The 22,054-nt window shown below is 42.1% G+C and overlaps 1 protein-coding gene across 9 annotated transcripts in view; it reads left to right on the forward strand.

Moving 5' to 3' along the window:
- Nucleotides 1-22,054, forward strand: part of ABCG2 (ATP binding cassette subfamily G member 2 (JR blood group)) — a 132,724-nt gene that overhangs the window by 100,156 nt on the left and 10,514 nt on the right. For all 9 annotated transcript variants that reach the window (XR_012332183.1, XM_033857396.2, XM_073805593.1 and 6 more), the window contains 8 exons: nucleotides 2,475-2,534; nucleotides 4,829-4,943; nucleotides 5,538-5,690; nucleotides 8,600-8,757; nucleotides 10,900-11,051; nucleotides 13,028-13,132; nucleotides 14,262-14,512; nucleotides 19,565-19,647. Coding sequence is in view for 8 of the 9 variants with exons in the window: in XM_033857396.2 (XP_033713287.1) it covers nucleotides 2,475-2,534; nucleotides 4,829-4,943; nucleotides 5,538-5,690; nucleotides 8,600-8,757; nucleotides 10,900-11,051; nucleotides 13,028-13,132; nucleotides 14,262-14,512; nucleotides 19,565-19,647 (1,077 nt within the window). In the remaining variant the exon portion in view is untranslated. The remainder of the gene's footprint in view (nucleotides 1-2,474; nucleotides 2,535-4,828; nucleotides 4,944-5,537; nucleotides 5,691-8,599; nucleotides 8,758-10,899; nucleotides 11,052-13,027; nucleotides 13,133-14,261; nucleotides 14,513-19,564; nucleotides 19,648-22,054) is intronic.

Consider the following 22,054-nt stretch of genomic DNA (forward strand, 5'->3'; position numbering starts at 1 on the left):
GGAGGCTTAACACAAGATGACATAACTCTTGTTGGCAGGGTTTTACAGTCTAGCGAGGGGGACTTTGCTGCGTGTAAATGCTATAAAGCAGTATATAAGGGTGGGAAATCGGTTTTGAGGGATGATAGTAGGACGGGGGGTAGGGTGGGGAGACAAGGGAATTGTAGACCATCGACTGCTTTTTCTGTGAAGGGCCTGGCCTGATGGTAGATATCTTCAGCTTTATGGGCCATCCATCTGTGGTACAACTACTCATCCCTGTCGTTGTAGCATGAAAGCAGCCACAGACAATAACGCAAATGAAGGAGTATAGCTCTGTTCCAGTAACACTTTGTTTATGAAAACAGAAGACAGGTGACCAGCTGTCGTTTGCTGATCCCTGGTCTTGAATGTAAATTCCACAAGGGCTAGGACTTCGTTTTATTCTCAGCTCAGTCTCATGTCCTAGAAGAGTAATCTTGTTATACATAGTAGACATGAGATAACTGTGTTTAATGAATGAAGGGAGAATTAGCCGCTGCTCCAAACTGGAACTGTTGCAGCTGTAATTCTACACTGCTGTCGTTTTCTGTCATGCTAGGGCTTAGTGCCAAAGTAAACCCAACTGAGGGACCTGTAAAATTCTTTGTCTTAGAACGTTTACATTCAGTTTGGGATTAGTTATTTCGGATTGCTTGGTCTCGATTTGAGGAGATATTTCTAAAACCTGGAAAGGTTTTCTGACAGCAGAGTTTTAGTGAATAACAAGCTTGTATCTCGTGATTTTAGAAGCTGTTACTAGATAGCTACTGATAAAGAAAGTGCATCAAGAGCTATTGATAGATGCATCTTGAAAGTTCACCCAGCCATTAGCATGTCTTTTTTACATCTGTGGGGAAAGTCACTGAAAGAATAAGAGATTTTTCTGTTTTACACCTTGTTCCTGGTTTACCTAATTCATTTATTTTTGTTCAGTGTTTCAGCTAATGAGCAACGCGAAAGGTACATGTCACCCCAGCACCAGCCATTTCACAGTTGTGATGATGCAAACACAATAGTCAGTAAGTGCTGAGGTCCTCCTGGATGGAAGCACCGGGGGTACTTTGTAAAGTTCATCACTTACAACAATTGTGTAATCATAGAATTGGCGTCTGTGAAAATCATGATCTGGGAATGGAATAGCCTTTGGCTTTGGACCATCCACTTGGAATAGATACCATTTTCTCTGTGGAATAAATTTTGATTTACCTACCAGTTCCAAAGAGAGATTGGATTTAGTCACCAGGGTTTTGAAAGGGCTTTTCAGGCCTCTATTTCATCACGCCTACATAACTGCGGAGGCCTTGCCCTTAATTTTCCTTTCTCCAGTCCATCCTCCTTAGTCATTCTACTGGCTACCGTTAGGATAAGTATTTGCTTTCTTCTTGAGACTCAACACAGTCAAAACTGCCTTAATTTTTTCTACCTTCTGCTTTCTTATTTTATTTTACTTTATTTTTGCGGTATGCAGGCCTCTCACTGCTGTGGCCTCTCCCGTTGCGGAGCACAGGCTCCGGACACGCAGGCTCAGCGGCCATGGCTCACGGGCCCAGCCGCTCCGCGGCATGTGGGATCTTCCCGGACCGGGGCACGAACCCGTGTCCCCTGCATCGGCAGGCGGACTCTCAACCACTGCGCCACCAGGGAAGCCCAGCCCTTCTGCTTTCTATCTGAATTTTCACCACCCTCAAACATCTGCTTAGTCTGTTTGGAAGCGTGCTGTGTGTACACCATGTCTATATATCCTTAAAGGTTGTCTCCTTTAGAAAGTGGCATCTACCACTTCTAAACGGAGAATTTTCCAGTCCACTTATCTCATACTTTACAAGGAAGAAGATGATATACCTTGAGAGTGTATGTTTTACTTTTCTAATTTGATTAAGAATTTTGTGAGGGGTAAGACTTGGTGATATTTTCTTTTTAACCCCCTGAGGTGCTTTATTCCAGCCATTGAATTTCTATTTCAGATATACTGTTTCTTTGTCTGACTAGATTTGTACAGTGAGAACACTTCTACTGGTGATTCTAGAAGTCCATTGACTTACTAACTGTGTAGACCGAGGTAGCAAGTCAGGTGACATGAAGATACTAGTCATCTGGTGTCACTCAGAACTTGTTAATGCACTTTACACCGTGAAAGAGGAGTAAGTGTAGCAGAGATGCTTCACCAGAGTCAGTTACATCAGGGAACCAGTGTGGAGAATAAGGGAGGGGAATTTAGAGGGACCCAAGTCATTTTTCTTATAAGTCCTGACTTGTGGTTAACATTCTTTGTGTGCAAGATTTTTGTTAATCGACGTTTCGGTTTCTTTTTCCTTTAACGGTTGATTTGTGGGGTTTTTTTCCCCCTGTCTATAATTTTATCAGCCTTCATTGAGTGTATTAAATGCAAACCCTAAATTAATAGAACTGGTTGTAAAGTGGTCCAATAACTTGATATCTTTCTGTATTTACAGTGGGATCATGAAACCTGGTCTCAATGCCATTCTGGGACCCACAGGTGGAGGCAAATCTTCGTGAGTATAACAGTATAAGTAAGATTTTTCTTTGTAGTTTTAGTGTGTGGTTTTTAATAAATTGGATTATGGTTGCCATAAATATTATGTCAGTTTCAGGTGTACTACATAGTGGTTTTTTTACATCTTTATTGGAGTATAATTGCTTTACAATGGTGTGTTAGTTTCTGCTTTATAACAAAGTGAATCAGTTATACATATACATATATCCCCATATCTCTTCCCCCTTGCATCTCCCTCCCTCCCACCCTCCCTATCCCACCCCTCTAGGTGGTCACAAAGCACCGAGCTGATCTCCCTGTGCTATGCGGCTGCTTCCCACTAGCTATCTACTTTACGTTTGGTAGTGTATATATGTCCATGCCACTCTCTCACTTCATCCCAGCTTACCCTTTCCCCTCCCCATATCCTCAAGTCCATTCTCTAGTAGGTCTGTGTCTTTATTCCTGTCTTACCCCTAGGTTCTTCATGACATTTTTTTTTAAAATTCCATATATATCTGTTAGCATCCAGTATTAGTCTTTCTCTTTCTGACTTACTTCACTCTGTATGACAGACTCTAGGTCCATCCACCTCACTACAAATAACTCAATTTCGTTTCTTTTTATGGCTGAGTAATATTCCATTGTATATATGTGCCACATCTTCTTTATCCATTCATCTGATGATGGACACTTAGGTTGTTTCCATCTCCTGGCTATTGTAAATAGAGCTGCAATGAACATTGTGGTACATGACTCTTTTTGAATTATGGTTTTCTCAGGGTATATGCCCAGTAGTGGGATTGCTGGGTCATATGGTAGTTCTATCTGTAGTTTTTTAAGGAACCTCCATACTGTTCTCCACAGTGGCTGTACCAGTTCACATTCCCACCAGCAGTGCAAGAGTGTTCCCTTTTCTCCACACCCTCTCCAGCATTTATTGTTTGTAGATTTTTTGATGATGGCCATTCTGACTGGTGTGAGATGATATCTCATTGTACTTTTGATTTGCATTTCTCTGATGATTAATGATGTTGAGCATTCTTTCATGTGTTTGTTGGCAATCTGTATATCTTCTTTGGAGAAATGTCTATTTACGTCTTCTGCCCATTTTTGGATTGGGTTGTTTGTTTTTTTGGTATTGATCTGCATGAGCTGCTTGTAAATTTTGGAGATTAATCCTTTTCGACATTTGACGTTTGCATTCCTTATGAATGATCACCATGATAAGTCTAGACATCTGTCCCCATATAAAGTTATTACAATATTATTGGCCCTGTTCCTTATGCTGTATGTTACATCCCCATGGCTTATTTATTTTATAACTGGAGATTTGTACCTCTTAAATCTCCTCCACCTATTCTTTTCTTTTTTAATTTTATTTATTTATTTTTGGCTACGTTGGGTCTTCGTTGCTGTGCTCGGGCTTTCTCTAGTTGCATCAAGCCGGGGCTACTCTTCATGGCGGTGTGCGGGCTTCTCATTGCAGTAGCTTCTTTTGTTGCAGAGCACGGGCTCTAGGCGCGCGGGCTTCAGTAGTAGTGGCTCGCGGGCTCAGTAGTTGTGGCTCGCGGGCTCTAGAGCGCAGGCTCAGTAGCTGTGGCACACAGGCTTAGTTGCTCCACGGCATGTGGGATCTTCCCGGACCAGGGCTCAAACCCTTGTCCCCTGCATTGGCAGGCGGATTCTTAACCACTGCACCACCAGGGAAGCCCCCCCACCTCCAGTTTTAGTGTGCTTTTAAAGATCACTCTTATGTGAGCAGGTATTTCTTGAACATTTTCTGCATGTCTTGTCTGGTTCTAGTTGCTGTGGATAATGTGCAGTTGTGCTAGTTTGGGGTTCTGTCCTAAGGGCCAGGAAGGTCTTACTAGGTCAGCTTTACTAAGAGGACATGATAAGGTGATTGGCATATAGCTGTCAGCTATGAGTTGAGCTATGGAGAGGAAAAGGAAGGGGATACAATTGAAAGTCGGGACATGGAGCCAAAGGCATCAGTGAAGGCTTGTGTCTTAGACAAAGGAGCACATTACCTGCCTTGGCACGCCAGAGGTCAGACAGCCTGGAGGGCAGTTTGGGTAGTCTGTGCTGGATCAGCCAGCAGTGCTTTGCTTTCATGGTTTTGGGCTTTATTGTAGCATATAGTAAAAAAGAAGGAAGGTGAGATTCAAAATATAGCTATATGTTTAGTTGAACCATATAACTTCTTGGTCAGTTAATTTTCGAACTTGAGCAAAATTTGGATTCAGATTAGCTGAGAGGTAAAGCCTGAGTTGGAGGGAATAAATAACGATAACATATGTCTTTTTATAGGTTGTTAGATGTCTTAGCTGCAAGGAAGGATCCACATGGGTTATCTGGAGATGTTTTGATCAACGGAGCACCTCGACCTGCCGATTTTAAATGTAACTCAGGTTACGTGGTACAAGTAAGTATTTGTGGATTTGCATTTTAGATTTCTTCTGTTTCTGTATTGGCAAGTGCCTTGGCTAATGGTTGAGTGTGCTTCCAGTTGACTACGGGACATACTCGTAGAAACAACTTCTCTTCACACCAGCTTTTCATGATCTCCCGTAAAATTCAGGACAGTGTTAAATGAAAAGTCAGGGAGAATCTGGAATATGATCCTTGTGAGGGCAATGATATCAATTCTTGTTATCATATCATTTCTAAAAAACATTACTGTTCTACTTTTTTCCTTTACCTTCACCTGTCTCCTTCACCTAGCTTAGAACAGTGTTTTGGCAAATCCTGGTATCAAGCAGTGTAGAAATGTTTGCTAGTAATGATCACAATTACCTGTGTTCTCTTTGGGTGTACAGGTAGGGAATGAAAATGATTTCATCAGGCTTTGCAGCTGTTATATGGAGTTAGTTGTAACTTGTATAATTGCAAGTATAATTCATTATTAGCTAGAACTTTCCTTGGGTATGTTATTTTTGTGGGTAAGTTACATATACCAAAGAGTGAGGGTATTAGAAAAGACCTGCTATGTCTTGTTAAAACGCCGTTTTGCTTTAAGGATGATGTCGTGATGGGAACTCTGACAGTGAGAGAAAATTTACAGTTCTCAGCAGCTCTTCGGCTTCCAACAACTATGACAAATCATGAAAAAAATGAACGGATTAACATGGTCATTCAAGAGTTAGGTCTGGATAAAGTGGCAGATTCCAAGGTAATGTGGAAAATGTGTCGTAGCCCGCAAATCGGACTCACTTGTGTGGATAGTATAACTTGTTCAGAAGTTTTCTATAATATGTATAGTAAAGAGTGGCTGCTTTCTGTAACCATGAGAAAAGTGACTACTTACTTAATACGAAGATGGAAGTTAACCAGGTTAAAAAACCTAAAAATGATTGAATCCTGGAAATGAAGTGTGGCAGTGTGGTCCAGTATGTGGAAGTGTTCTTTGCAAAGAACACATGGCCCTTTCTGTGTGATTACAGCCCTCGGTCTTCTCCCACCCTGATTGTTTATCACGTCTCATTCCATGTCTTCACGCTAACTTTCCTTCTTCCTATTTTCTTTTCCCCTTTTAGCTGTCCTTCTTCTGTTCCTCAAGGGGACTTTGTTCCATTGCCTTTGAGAGGTACATTTCTGGAATTGGTACATGATGAAAATCCAAGGGTTCCTGCTCTGTATGTTTCACTTTGCTGCAGTTTGGCTTCCAGAGTTATATCCAGTCAAATTAGGGTTTATTTCTAATTTGTGTGGCATCCAAGTTGTTTTTCTAGAGCCTTTCTTTTGGCACTTTTGGCTTCCCTTCCTCCCTCCCTCCCTCACTGTCCCTCCCCCTTTCTTCTGCCAATATTTACTTACAGACTGTTATGTGCTGGGCTCTTTTAGATTTTTGAGATAAAAGTCGTGGGCAAGAGAGAAAAGTAACTCCCTTTGTGGGTTATACAGGATCGGGAAGAAGAAATGAAATGAACGAGTGAACTTTACAGTCGGTGACTAGGTATGAAAGCTTTGCTGGGAAAACACCTGAAGCTTTCCGTGAAGATGAGCTTTTTAGATTGTGATGGCCCTAGTCTAGTCCCCCCGTGATATCCTTTACGTAGACGTAACAAAGAATGGGGGTATCCTGCTGGCTGCTGTTTCATACGATACTTTCTGACATATTTTGCTGTAGTTTGTTTGGAAAAATAACTCTGAGATGCCACCAGTTTCCACTAAATTCTTCCTGTAAGCGACTGGGTTTTCCTTTGTGTTATAGCTCTGCTTATTGCTTGATTTTCTTCCCAATAAGGTATTTACCATTCTTTACCCTTAGGTAAAAGTTCTCTACCAACAGGCAGTTATCGCCCTAAGTTCCTTGCGTGGATTTCCAGAGAAAAATAAGCTGAAGGGAGTTGTTGACTTAGAATGTATTTATCTAATTCATTGAAGTACTTCATTTAAATTTTTTTACTTTTTATGAAATTTTAAGCATAACAATTGTAGAGAGTATAGTCTGATTACTCAGCTGTTACGGAGTCCAAGCTCGAACAGCTTGCTGCGTGACATCAGTAAATTGAGAGATGAGTTGTTGGGACAAGGAATAGCGACTTTATTTGGAAAGCCAGCAGACCAAGAGGATGGTGGACTCTTGTCCCAAAGAACCATCTTACCTAAGTTAGAATTCAGGCTTCTTTTATACTAAAAGGGGAGGGAGTTGGTTGGTTGGTTGCTGTTGCAGACTTCTTCCGGTTGGAATCCTTTGTTCTTGCAGCTGTCCATGTGGATCTGGTCACAATGTTCCCATAAACGTCCAACAAGACAAATGTTATTCTCTGCCCTGTAACTTTTTATCTCTATGTAAATGGAAAAGTGGTACACCTTGAAAGGTCAGAGCCTTGACAATGGGCTATCCTGTATATTTCAGGCTCTAGGCAACATTCTTTCATAAAGGGTGCAGAGCCAGCATGACTAAGCACGGACAGCAGAGCACAAAGGTTAGAGCTAAAGGAATAGATTCAATATGGAGTCAGGTTTGTTTTTCTCTGTTACATAGTGATGATATGATTGTAGTATACTTAGTATAATGGCACAATTACTCATAACATTTACCTAGATTGCCCAGTTGTTAATCTTTTCCCATAATGACTTCAGCTTCTTTTCTCTGAAGTATTTTAAAGAAAGTTGTAAATTTCATGACATTTCACTCTTGAATACTGATTATGCGTCTTAAAAAAAAAGATATTTACCTACATTACCACAATACCGTTATCAACTAACAGAATTGACGGTGTGTTAATCTCAGCTCTGTGGAGCCATATTCACTCACATTTCCCCATGTCGCCTCCAGAATGTCTGGCACAGCTCAGTTGTTAGAGGGTCCAGTCAAGGGCATGAACAGCACGCACTTACTATCTCTTTGAAGGCTCTTAATGTAAGGATTATTTCCTATCTCCTTTCTCCCCCAAAACCTTTCTGGTCCCCTACCACATGGTGACACTGACTAGTTGAAAGGCCCAGCCAGTTACCCTGTAGAATAGTCTACCTTCTGAATTTGTCTGAAAGAATGAGCCGGGAATTCTGCGGCCAGTTAGGGTACGGGAGGGCTCAATTTGGTAAACCTCATGGTGATTTGAGAGATGCTAATGTGGTGTGATAGAAAGTGAACTTTCCTAGCTGCCCAGCTGCACTGAGGACTTTGGGTGGGGCGAGGGCAGGGAAGGGGGCGTCAGGAGGCTGTAAGAAAGACTAACAAATTATAGATGCTTTCAGCAGCTTTTCTACTCCTGTCTTCAGCTCCCGTTTTGGTCTGTGGCTTCACTCCGTCAGGGCCATATTTTTTAGTGTTCTGGCTTAACTGCCTTAAGATGAAATATATGGCTTGATGAGAAACATATAGAACTGTTAAAAGCATGGGTTTCATATCAGGCTTAGCCACTTACCAGCTCTGACCTGAGCCTCAGTTTACTCTTCAAATTAAAGAGAAACCTACCTCTTTGCCCACATAGTCGTTTATTTGCTGTTCAGAATAAATGAGGATAATGAGATAAAGTGCCTCTTATAGGGTTGGCACATACATGTCGGGAGCTCAACAAACGATAATGGCTGTGGGTCTTATTGTTAATAACAATAATATCTGTGCTTTAGGTGGGAACTCAGTTTATCCGTGGTGTGTCTGGAGGAGAAAGAAAAAGGACTAGTATTGCAATGGAGCTTATTACTGATCCCTCCATCTTGTTCCTGGATGAGCCCACAACTGGCTTAGATTCCAGCACGGCAAATGCTGTCCTTTTGCTTCTGAAGAGGTAAACGCTAGGGGAACATTATTCTTTCATTCATCCAATATATGGTGACCTACTGTGTACCAGGTGTGATTCTTGGTGCAAGGGACTCAGCAGTAAGTGCCACAGACAAAAATTTCTTCCTTCTTTGTTGGAGGGAAACAGTCAATGAACAAATGGAAGTGTTGTATGAAAAATGAAGCAGGCTAAGAGAGTAGCAAAAGATGGCTGTGGTGGGATAGAGGTGCTGTATCACATATAGGATGGTCAGGGAAGACCTCAACGAGGTGACGCTTGAGTTGGGAGCAAGGGCGCGAGACCTGGATATATGGGAGAAGAGAGTTCTAGTGGAAGGGAACAGCTGTGGCCCTGCGGCAGAGCGTGCCTGCTGATGTGTTTGGAACCCAGTGACCTCAGGAGGGGTGGGGACTCTTATTGATGACTTTGCTCAAGCTGCCATAACCTAGTACCGCAGACTGGGTGGTTAGCTTAAAACAGAAGTTTAGTTTTTCAAATTTTTGGAGGCTATATGTCTAAGATCAGGGAGTTGGCAGGATTGTTTCTTCTGAGGCCTCTCTCCTTGGCTTGTAGATAGCTGTCTTCTCTCTGTGTCCTTACTGTATCTTCCCGTGGTGTGTCTGTGTCCCAGTCTCCTCTTCCTTTAAGGACACTGGTCCTTATTGGATTGTGGCACCCACATGACCTTATTTAACCAAAATTACCTCTTTAAAGACCCTATCTCCAAATACAGTTATATTCTGAAGTGCTGGGGGTTAGGACTTCAACATGAATTTTGGGGACACACAGTTCAGTCCATAACAGTTAGAACGGGACATGAGATGGAATTGAGTGGGTGGCAGATTATATAGACTGTAGGCTGCTATAAGAGCTATGGTTTTTAATGTCTCTAGGGGACATGGGAAGCTTTCAGAGAGTTTTAGAACGGAGGACTGGCAACTGTCTGGAGAAAAGGCTGTATAATTGGGCAAGGGTGAGTGGCAGCAGTCTGGTCAGGAGGCTGTTTGTATTAGCTCGTTTGAGGGCACCCTCAGCTACTTCTATTCCACTTTGTATTGAAATGATTGGTCTGTTGGCCTGTCATCTTTGAGGCAGAACAAACTTTCTTGGCTAGCATATAGTAAGTGCTTAGAAAATGCTTGAATTGATGTGATTCTTCTCATAAAGTGTTTTCAATAATACCAGATTTTGAATAGTGATTTTGGCCTTTGTTTCTTCTACCCATAAGTAGTAACTCCTGTATAAAGATAGGAGTTACTGTCTTTTGGCCACGGTATTAGACCAGGGATCAACTCCCAGCCCTGCTCCTTCTAACAGTGACACTTGGAGCCATTGCTTAATTCTCTAAGCCTTATCTGATATAGAACAGTAATAATTATTATTGGTACTGCCTCATAACAATATTGTGTAAATTTAGATGAGGTCATCTATAAAGTATTTAGCAAAGATCTAGTCAGTACTCAGTAATGTTAATTGTATTATTAGGGCAGAAGAATGAAAACCAGTTCCTAAAGAGCCAGAAGTCTTAAATGATCAATGAGGATGGGGCATATGACCATTGTTTTAATATTTAGTTCATAATAAGTTTTAAAACTTGAGTGTACTTACAAATTACCTGGGTGCTAGTTAAAAATAGGGTCCCATAGACCCAATAGGTCTGAGTAGACTGTCCAGGGATCTGTATTTTTTTTTTTTTGCAGTACGTGGGCCTCTCACTGTTGTGGCCTCTCCCATTGCGGAGCACAGGCTCCGGATGCACACGCTCAGTGGCCATGGCTCACGGGCGCAGCCGCTCCGCAGCATGTGGGATCTTCCCGGACCGGGGCACGAACCTGTGTCCCCTGCATCGGCAGGCGGACTCTCAACCACTGCGCCACCAGGGAAGCCCAGGGATCTGTATTTTTAATTAATATTCTGATTGATTCTAGACTACCCATGGAACACCCTTTAGAAACTGTAGTGTTTCATGAAAGCACTGAATTTACATTCTCTACCTATCAGACAGATAATATGAGATGAGAATTTAGTAAGAGAAAATCAAGTTGGAAGAGGAACAAATGATCTAAAGGCAGGAATAATAAAATACGTTGCCAAGAAACGCAAGTTTCAGATGTTTAATGACTCGTTATCTCCTCACTTTTAATTCAGGATGTCTAAACAAGGACGGACAATCATCTTCTCCATACATCAGCCTCGTTATTCCATCTTCAAGTTGTTTGATAGCCTTACCTTGTTGGCCTCAGGAAGATTAATGTTCCACGGGCCTGCTCAGGAGGCCTTGGGTTACTTTGCATCCACTGGTATGGTTGACTTCTTTATGAAGTAAGATCCTTCATTAATAGTATCCTAAAGGAGAACAAAGGGGTCACCTGGAGTGCTGTTTCATCTTTGAGTAGATACACCATGGTTTCCACTACTCCGAAACATCTTCAGTTAGTTTAGTGCTAGTTCTTCACTCTGCAGTGCCAGCTTGTTGTTTAGGTATCTTTTTCTGTCCTGTTTGAGTGTGTGTGTGAGTGTGAGTGTGTGTGTATTTCTGCTGGGTCTGTATCTGTTCTCCTTCTCAGTTCTGGTGACCTTTCCCTAACAGTTCAATACATAGATTGGTCTCATAGCCAGTTATCTGTCAGTTGAATATTCTTGGAAAGGCCTAATGTCCCTACAGTATTTGTCTTCTTGACCATGATAGAGATTAGGCTTTACCATCTTTTTCCCTTACATGGGATGTTGATCTACCTTGATTGGGGGTTCGTGGAGATGCTACTTAATTTTCTAGTAACATTAGATTGCGGATTTAGCGTGTGTGTGAATTACCTGTCGATATAATGGCTAGTCGTAAATCTGACTTCAATGGGCCAACATTCTGATGGCTCTGGACTCCCTGGTTCTGTTTAAATGGAAATATGTCATTTTTTGGTGACTTACGCAATCTGCTTCATCTTAGAGATCCTTGGATATGATTATAGATGATGCTCCACGAACTCAGATATAGTTTTAAGTATTTGCTAACCACATTTTAAAATGTTTTGGTTTAATCTCTATCATTTAAAACTAAGAAGCCTTGCATGGGTCTAGGGAGTTTAGGGGGGCTGAACCTAAGGATCAGACTACAGGCCAAGCTGAGTTCAGATAATCGTGTTGCTTCTGAGTCTGAGCTCATGCTGCTTGCTGCACGACAGGCCGGTATAGCAGGAGATGAGTCGTTGGGACAAGGAATAGAGACTTTATTCGGAAAGCCAGCAGACCGAGAAGGCGGTGGACTACTGTCCCAAAGAACTATCTTCCCCATGTTAGAATTCAGGCTTCTTTTATACTAAAAGGGAAGGGGGTGTGGCTGGTTGTTGAAAACTTCTTAGTGTCGGAATCCTCTGTTCTTGCAGCTGTCCATGTAGGTCTGGTCGTGGTGTTCCTGTAAACCTCCAACAAGACAAACGTTATTCTCTGTTCTGCAACTTTTTATCTCTATATGAATGGAAAAGTGTTCCACCTTTAAAGATCAGACCCTTGAGAATGGGCTATCCTGAATATTTCAGGCTATAGGCAACATTCTTAACTTGTAGCAGAAGCAATAGAATACAAAGGTTAAAGTAAAAGAAACAGATCCAATATGGAGTCAGATTTGCTCTTCCCTATTACAGTGCCACAAGAAGTCAAGGTAAGCATTCAGCTGTGCTGTGCCAGCCACATTCTCTTGAGAATGATGTTCTGGTGATTTGTTCTCTATATTGGAATTACAGGAGCATAGCAGAGGCCCATCTGGACCTGAGTTTAGTAGGGGCAAAAGCAATCATTGCTAAAGTGGGTACTGGCATTCTAGCAGTCCCCAGGTGAACTTGGAGAGCAGAACATACCCCAGGCCTCTCCCAAACACCGTCCTGCTCTGCCTTAGCTGGCTTTAAGGAACGTTAGTTCTTCTATAGCTTTTTTTTTTTTTCTTGGACTTATATCTAGATTTCTGAAGAAGTTCTGATTAGCACCAGAGCATATTGATAGCTGTTTCAGGTCTCCTGAATTGTAATGCGTAAGGACCAAGCACTAACAGAAGACTTGCTAAGAGTCCAAGGTTGGTGTGGAGTGTGCTGTTTTGTGAAGAGTCAGAAAACTGTTGAAATACTGTGCGATTAAAAGGAAGCGGTAAATTAGTGAGGGGAGAAGAGAGAAGAAAAGAGGGAGAAATTGTTAGATCCTGTCTCTCCCAGCAACGCCTCCCTCACCCACTGAGTCTTTATTTCCCAAGACTGTCACGTTTGTGTACCTGAGTTACCTTCTCTTGCAGGTTACCACTGTGAGCCGTATAATAACCCTGCAGACTTCTTCCTGGACGTCATTAATGGAGACTCCTGTGCTGTGGTGTTAAACAGAGAAGACACAGACGGTGAAGGTAAGCAGACGTGTTGAGAGTCACAGATTATTGCCTAATTGAGTTGGATGAAGCTTAGCCACGTGGTAGCTCACTAAAACGTCGCTGTGTGAATTTACATCAGCGCTGTCCTCTGATTACTGGTTGTCCCAGTTTGTTTGGCTGCTGTAACAAAAATACCATAGACTGGGTGGTTTAAACAATAAACATGTATTTCTCACAGTTCCGGAGGCTGGAAGTCCAAGATCAAGATGCCAGCAGATTCCGTTTCTGTTGAGGACCTGCTTCCTGGTTCATAGATGAGCGACCATATTATTGCCTCCTCACGTGGTGGGAGTGCGGAGGGAGCCCTCTGGGGCCTCTTTCATAAGGGTACTAATCCCACTCCTGAGGGGTCCACCCTCATGACCTAATCATCCCTCAAAGGCCTTGCCTTCAGATACCATCACACTGGGGATTGGGTTTCAGCATTTGAAGTTTGGGGGCACACAAACATTCAATCTCATAGCATCAGTCAACACAGATTTTGTTGTCTGTGAGAGTGCTGTTTTTGATTTAATCTGTAAATGAGCATTTATAGGATGGTGTCAGTTCTAAGGGCAGTTCCCATTTTTTAAAAAGTGCCCATTGTTTACATAGTGGCCCCTTGGTATCCATGGGGGATTGGTTTCAGAACTCCCCCCCACCCCCGCAGGTAACAGAATCCAAGGGTGCTCAGGTCCCTTACAGTAGGCCCTCCCTATCCCCTGCGTTCAACGTCTGTGGATACCGAGGGCCAACTGTATAGTGTTTTGAAATAAGAAACTTGACAGTTTATGCATTTGCACATTGTAAAAAGCGAAGACCAGGTTTTTTATTAGGAATTATAACTCCATGTGGTGAGAAGTCTATTTTAAAAGATTTAGGGTCCAAATGTTATAATTAGGAAAAGATCAGTGAGTTTGCTGTATCCGTAAGTTGACGGAAGTAGGCCAATTTACTCTGTTTTTCTACTTTGTAAAGCAGTGACAGCTCTCATAACTTTTTATACTCAAGCTTTAGAATTAAGGTACTAGGGAAGACTCTAAGAAAGGGGTTACAGAAAAATGGACTAAATCAGCTGTTATTTTGTTAAGAATGTTTCCCTTCTTTATCCACTTTTATTCCAAAGCCAAGGAGACTGAAGAGCCTTCCAAGACAGATACTCCACTCATAGGAAAATTAACTGAGTTTTATGCCAACTCCTCCTTCTTCAAGGAAACAAAAGCTGAGTTAGAGCAACTCTCAGGGGGTCAGAGAAAGAAGAAGATTTCAGTCTACAAGGAGATCACCTATGCCACCTCCTTCTGTCATCAGCTTAGATGGATTTCCAGGCGTTCATTCAAAAACTTACTGGGTAATCCCCAGGCTTCTATAGCTCAGGTAACGTGGCAGAGTCTTCTAATTATGCTGTAAAATACTCATTTGGGGGCGTTAGGTTCTGATACAGTCTATTTTAGGATATGCTTACCTTCTACCCACACTTTTATGTATTTGTTTATCCCCATTCCATTTGGGGTATAGAAACAAGTAAAACCCAATTAAGTTTTTACTTACAGAAGATTTATTTTTTTTTAATCTTTTTTTTTTGCGGTACGCGGGCCTCTCACTGTTGTGGCCTCTCCCGTTGCGGAGCACAGGCTCCGGACGCATAGGCTCAGCGGCCATGGCTCACGGGCCCAGCTGCTCCACGGCATGTGGGATCCTCCCGGACCGGGGCACGAACCCGTGTCCCCTGCATCGGCAGGCGGACTCTCAACCACTGTGCCACCAGGGAAGCCCAGAAGATTTCTTTTTTAATGGGTTGTTTTCTTTGGACTGTCTAATTCAGAATTTTGGACAATTTAGACAAGCTGTAATGGATCATCTTTGTAGAAAAAATTTTTTTTTCATAAATTGTGAAGTAAAGGAAACGTTTGACCACATCTGGGGTTTTCTGGTGGCCGCACACGTTCATTTCCTGATGCATTCAACAAGTTCTTAACTGATCACGTGCTGCATCTTGGAGCTTGTACACAGCAGTGAACAAAGTGGGCGAAAATAAAATCCCTGCTCTCGTGGAGCTTGTTTCCTTATGAGGAGAGACAGAGGATCAATTCATACAGCAATAAGCTATATAGCATGTCAGGTGGTAAAAAGGGCTAGGAAGAGAGTTTAAGCAGAGAAGTGGAGAAAGGAAGAGAAAGAGAGAAGGAAGGGAAGGGCGGGGAGAGGAAGAGCAAGGGAAGGGGTTGGTTTGCATCTTACGTCAGGTAGAAAGTGGCCAGGGAAGCTTTCAGCTCAGTGTCATGTCCCTGAGGGCTGTAGGGCTGACCACTGTCTGCGCAAGGAGCCCGTGTGCAAATGCTGTTCCTTATGAGCGACCTTCCTCGTGGAGGGCTTCTGATCTTAGGAGAGCGCTGGACACCTAAAACAGCATGAGGTTAACGCAGAGGTAGCAAGCCGGCTTGAATTCCGTTCAGTAAGGCTCCACTGTCAGACTGACTTTCTCTTAAGCTGAAATCATGTTCTTTTTCTCTTTCGGCCGACTCCGTTGATAGTTGTTGAGAATTACTCCTTCATGATTCTTCCGTTATTCTTAAGCCCTCTGTCATCCAAAATCCTCCTGTTCCCAGTTCATTGGTCCATCCTTTCTAAGGAAGTCAGTTTAGCCAGTTATTTTGGGGTTGGCCGATTTTATTATCACTGAACTTCTGCCAAGTGCTAAAAGATGGCATGTTGTCGTCTCCAGTGAAACATCACTGACTTCTTACCACACGTGCACCATCATTTTCGTACCGCAGTACTGTCGCCTCCTAAGTATTAATGCCGAGAGCCTATATCCCTCTTTGAGACATACTGCTAATTGCTCCAAACAGTTTTGTACTTGTTATTTGGCATTTCCGTCAGAACATGAACACTTCTGTGTACTTTCAATCAAGGGTATGTTTTTATCCTTTTAGAGTAGATTTGATGTCATTTGGGAACAAATTCTGTTAAGTAAGGTCAACCTGGTTATCCATTGTTCAACTGTGAGATGATATACGGCAGGTGATTCTCAGTTTGATTTATGCATTAGATTTTTTTATTTGGAAAATAAATTTCTCTTGTCTCTAAAAGTGGTTTCTAAATGCCTTGTCCAAGTCACATACTGTCGGCCCTCAGTATCCCAGGTTCCATGCACGCTGAGGTTGGAGGAACCCATGGGTGCGGAGGACTGACTGTACGACTCCATTTTATGTAAGGGGTTGGATCATCTGTGGATTTTGATATCCACGAGGATCCTGGAGCCAGTCCCCTGCCGCTACCAAGGGATGACTCCATATGGCAGTTCTGGGCAGGGGTGATTGGAATGTGGGGCTCTCTGTAATAGTACACCAAGTTTCTGCACCTTCTGGCGCTAAGCTTTCTTCAGATGCAAACCCCATGCCTAGTGCCTCCAAGTTGCACGTTCAGCCTACTTACCTCCTCAGTGACCTCAGTTCCACAAAAGAAATCCCAACAATGTTCAGAGCAGTGGCAACCTTGCAGAACAGGGATAGAACCTCGCATCTCCCTGAGCATCTGCGCGGGGTGGGGGGTACTCTTCAGATGTGTCAATGCTGGAATGTTAGCTTAAGACAGGAGTAGGCAAACCTTTTTTCTAAAGGGTCACAGGGTAAATACTTTTGGCTCTGCAGCTCACATGGTCTTTATCTCAAGTAGTCAAGTCTGCCGTTTTAGCAAGAAAGAAGCCATAAATACATTTAAAAAAAAATGAACATGGCTGTGTTCCAATCAAACTTTATTCACGGACACTGAAATAGGAATTGTATGTAAATTTCATGTGGCAAGAAATATTCTTTTTTTTCTTTCAACCATGAATACAATGGTAAAAAACGATGCTTGCTCCTGGACTGAACGAGGCCTGGGGGCCACAGCTCGCTGACTTCCGGTTTAGGGTTTTTTATAATCTTGCGAGTGTGTCTTTTATTTCTGTAAGTGTTTGAATGTGGAGCTATTAAAATGTTTTATGGCTTCCTGTTGATAAATCTGGTATGGGTCGTCTTACAGCCATACTTGGGTTTGAACGGGTCATTTACACGAGTTAGGCTTTGCTTCTGGTAATGCATTTAACCAAAGGTTGTCTTTGGAAGATACTGGAATGAACGGATTATCTGTGTGAGAAGATTTAATGTCCATTTAATGTGCCAAAGTTTTCCCGATCAAATCAACTTGGAAAATACTATCGTATCTCGTAGAGATTCATTGTTTCTATTAGCACATTTAACATTTGGCCATGGGTTAATTTTTTCACCGACAGCCATAAACATCCCTTAGAATCCACCTTGAGAAATGTTGATAAACACATCTGAACAAAGATAGAATAACACATTTAGGAAATTTCTTTTCAAAAGAGGCCAGCTGCACAGAACTCATAGGATAGAATTTCTTTGCTCCATTAAGCCATGTTTAGTTTTCCTGTTTATTTTCTTTTCCTTAATGTAAGAAGGGAAAACACAGACACACCTTGTAAAACCATGACAGAATTATGAGATTAATCATTTTGTCAATATGTTTGAAGAGTTTCCTTGAAAATACTTTTAGAATTTTGAAACCTTTAGGAAACATCCAAAGGATAAAACTGACAGTCTGTTAACATAAGTTACTAAGGTTGAATATAGAAGAAACAAAGCATGTGGAGTGTCCAGTTTTAGAAGTCTGACTATTCTTATAGTTATACAAGGTGAAAGTATAGACTTTGTGTACATGTGCATGCACACATGCTGATGGGGTTATTATTATTTATTTTGGAAGCTTGATCTGTTGACGTGAAGTATAGTATATATATATCTTTATAAATTTATTTATTTTTATTTATTTATTTTTGGCTGTGTTGGGTCTTCGCTGCCGCGTGCGGGCTTTCTCTAGTTGCGGCGAGCGGGGGCTACTCTTCGTTGCAGTGCGCGGGCTTCTCATTGCGGTGGCTTCTCTTGTTGCGGAGCATGGGCTCTAGGCACCCGGGCTTCAGTAGTTGTGGCTCGCGGGCTCTAGAGCGCAGGCTCAGTAGTTGTGGCGCACGGGCTTAGTTGCTCTGCGGCATGTGGGATCTTTCCGGACCAGGGCTTGAACCTGTGTCCCTTACATTGGCAGGCAGATTCTTAACCACTGCGCCACCAGGGAAGCCCAAACTACAGTATATTTTGAAGGTAATTAAAATATGCCAGGGTAATAGATTTTTTTGTTTCAAATTTCTGACTGTCTTTTTTAACAAGGCAATTTTTAAGGACATCTCAAATCATATTCTTTCCAGACTGGTCTTCATGAGCTAGTCTTCACAGGTCATGATCCTGTTTTGCAATTTTGTTTGCTTCATGCCAAAAGTGTCTTGACAAGTTACTTCAAGTCTTGATACTACTGCACTGTTGTAGTACTGAGGTGTTTTTTTGTTTTGTTTTGTTTTTAAACTTTGAAGGTTCCAAGGTACATCGTGGAATATTTTGTTTTCTTTAGGTTATCATTTACTATATTTTTAAATTCATTTAATTAAATTTAATTCAAAAGTACAATAAGTAGAATTTCCTTAAATAAATTATAATGTAACCCTTAACCCTTCGCTTATAGAAGTGTCCTTAAGAGACAGTTTGTCAGTCTTAAAAACCAAAGTGATGTTTATCCAGTCTTCTTAGGAGTCATCAAACAAGAGTGAGTGGGTGAAGGTAGGTAAGAGTGGCAAAGCACTGGCAGCTTAGTCCTGCTGTTGGCTGCAGGCCCTCCGGGCTGAGGTTGCTGGAGAAGCAGTGACAGGAGGGTGGGTAATGCACTCGGGTGCCCTCAGAGAAAGCTGGCTGAGTGCTTTGGTGACAGTGACAGTGCACTTTTCCAGTGCAGGTGGGGACTCTCCCGACCCCTACTTCCTTATTTTGCAAAATTACATTGTTAGAATTTTTTTCATGTGTGCTTTAAAATTTTTGTTCATTTTTATTTATTTTTCATGTTAAGAGTAAAGGTATCCTGTTTTTATTGGAGCCTCTTGAAATATCACACTATGCATGTTCACTAGCACAAAGGTTGAGAGTTCAGGCCACCACTCTTAGCCACTCGGACTTTAGTTTACCCCCCGGACTATTTTGCTAGGTGCTTGCATGGTTCTGCTACACTCTGTGGCATTCCCAGGCCCAGTAGCCTGAACTGGACCATGAACTGGCAGGGCCTGGTAAAGCACTGGGAGAAATCTTAGCTTTTCTACTGTGTCGCCTGTCAGTCTCCCTAGCACAGAGATAAATTATTTTTATTTCAATTTAAAAAGTAGTCTAATAACATACACTGTTTTATATTTTCCCAAGGACTGTTATGGCCAAGCCATTGAAAATACCTATATCAATGGAGAGTTTCATTATGTAGCCAGGTATATTTTAATAATAATGTGTTAAGTTTTTACCTTTAACTGAAATTCTTTTTTTTCTTTTTGAAAAGATAATTGTAACAATCGTTCTGGGACTGGTTATAGGTGCCATTTTCTACGATCTAAAGAATGATCCTGCGGGAATCCAGAACAGGTGAGTAAGTCTGGACCTCGACTTTGAGAATGTGCTGTTACTTTTCTTTCAAGCTTATGAAAATCCATTACGAATTTGAATGTGAGATAAGCGAAGGGTAAATTGAGGAGTAGGATAAGTCAGAGAATTGAAAGCTGAATGGAAGAATCAATTATTTAGTGCTAAAATATACAGAACATAAAATGTACCCTCTTAACCAATTTTCAGTGTCTAGTTCACTGGCATTAATTACATTCACGTTATTGTTCAGCCCTCCCCACCTTCCAACTCCAGAACTTTTTCATCTTCCCAAACTGTATCTCTGTACCCACTGAGCAGCAGTTCCCCGTTCTCCCTTTCCCCAGCCCCTGGAAATCACCATTATACTTTCTGTCTCTGATTTTAACTAGTCTAAGTACCTCATGTAAGTGGAATCATGGAGTATCTGTCTTTTTGGTGACTGGCTTTATTGCCCCTAGCATAATATCTTCAAGGTCCATTTGCGGTGTAGCATGCGTCAGAACTTCTTTCTTTTTAAAGACTGAATAATACTCCATTGTATGGATATACCACATTTTGTGTATCGATTTATCTGTCCATGGACACTGGTTTGTTTCCACTTTTTGGCTGTTGTGTATGATGCTGCTATGAACATGGATGTACAAATAAATATCTGTTTGAGTCTCTGCTTTAAATTCTTTTGGGCATATATGCAGAAGTGGAATTACTGGATCATTTGGTAATTCCATTAATTTTTTGAAGAACTGCTATCCTGTCTTCTACAGTAGCTACCTGTGTTGCGTTTCTACCAGTAGTGCACAGGGTTTCAGTTTCTCCCCAACCTTACCAACACTTATTTTTTCTTTTGTTTTCTTTTTTTTTTTTTAATAGCTACCCTCATTAGTGGACAGTGGTATCTCATTGTGGTTTTGATTTGCATTTCCCTAATGATTATTGTATTGTTGAGCACCTTTTCATGTGCACATTGGCCATTTGTGTTTCTTCTTTGGAAGCATGTCTATTGAAGTTCTTTAACCATCTTTTTTTTTTTTTTTTTGCGGTACGCGGGCCTCTCACTGTTGTGGCCCCCCCACCCCGCCGTTGCGGAGCACAGGCTCCGGACGCGCAGGCCCAGCAGCCATGGCTCACGGGCCCAGCCGCTCCGCGGCATGTGGGATCTTCCCGGACCGGGGCACGAACCCGCATCCCCTGCATTGGTAGGCGGATGCTCAACCACTGCGCCACCAGGGAAGCCCTAACCATCTTTTAATTGGATTTTTTGAAGATTGTTGAGCTGTTAAATTCCTTATATGTTCTGGATATGAACCCCTTATCAGATATAAATTTGCAAGTATTTCCTGCCATTCTGTGTGTTGTCTTTTCATTCTGTTGGTGTGTCCTTTTTTAAAAAAATATATATATTTATTAATTTAATTATTTATTTTGGCTGCGCCGGATCGTAGTTACGGTACGCGGGATCATTTAGTTGCGGCATGCGGACTTCTTAGTCGTGGTGTGCAGCCTCCTGAGTTGCGGCATGCATGCGGGATCTAGTTCTCCCACCAGGGATTGAACCTGGGCCCTCTGCATTGGGAGCGCAGAGTCTGACCCACTGGACCACCAGGGAAGTCCCTGTTGGTGTGTCCTTTGATGCACAAAAGTTTTAAAATTTGACATAGTTCAGTTTATCTGATGTTTTCTTTTGTTGCCTGTGAGTTAATTTCCTTTTAAGGTTTTGATTTGTTTGACATGGGGTGGTGGTAGGGACTCAGTTTTTTCTGTTGTAGGGTTAGTACTTACGTTAGTTTACCTTACCTGGTTTCGGTCATAACGTGCCCTTAAAACTGTGTTTCCTGATGAGACTTTGTAATGGAACACAACATGGGGTGAATAGAGGTGCTGAGCAGAGTGGAAGACCGCAGAGTTCTTCTTGGCTTTATTTATTGAGAGCCGCCCTGGGCCTGGCACTGTCCTCCGGGCTTTACATCCAGGGTCTCAGTTTACCCTCCCAGCCAAAGAAGTGGATGGTTTTATCCCCATTTCACTATTGAGCAAAGTGGTAGTAGCTTAAGTTGAATCTGTTTTGATATCTGGAAAAGGATGATTGTTTATGAAAGGAAGAACGAGCATAAAAGTCAATTCTTCACTCGGGTAACGTAAGCTATCTCCTGTGGGGCATCAGATAGTGAGATAATTACTGGAGCTTCTTTCCAGAGTTATGTTGTTTTTCTTTTTATCTTCCCCGAGGGCTGTGTTCTTCTCTGGTTTATTTGAAACTTGCTAGTAATTGACGGTTTGTACCCTTTGTAGATGCCATATTTTCGTGAAGCACAGAGTATATAACACAGGAATCCAGAGCCCGTGGGTCTTTTGTGTTGTGCAATGGGAAGCATTTGGAAAAAGATACTGGGGAGCCTGTCCGCAACTG

Source organism: Tursiops truncatus, chromosome 5 (genome assembly GCF_011762595.2).
Source record: "Tursiops truncatus isolate mTurTru1 chromosome 5, mTurTru1.mat.Y, whole genome shotgun sequence".
NCBI classification, from domain to species: domain Eukaryota; kingdom Metazoa; phylum Chordata; class Mammalia; order Artiodactyla; family Delphinidae; genus Tursiops; species Tursiops truncatus.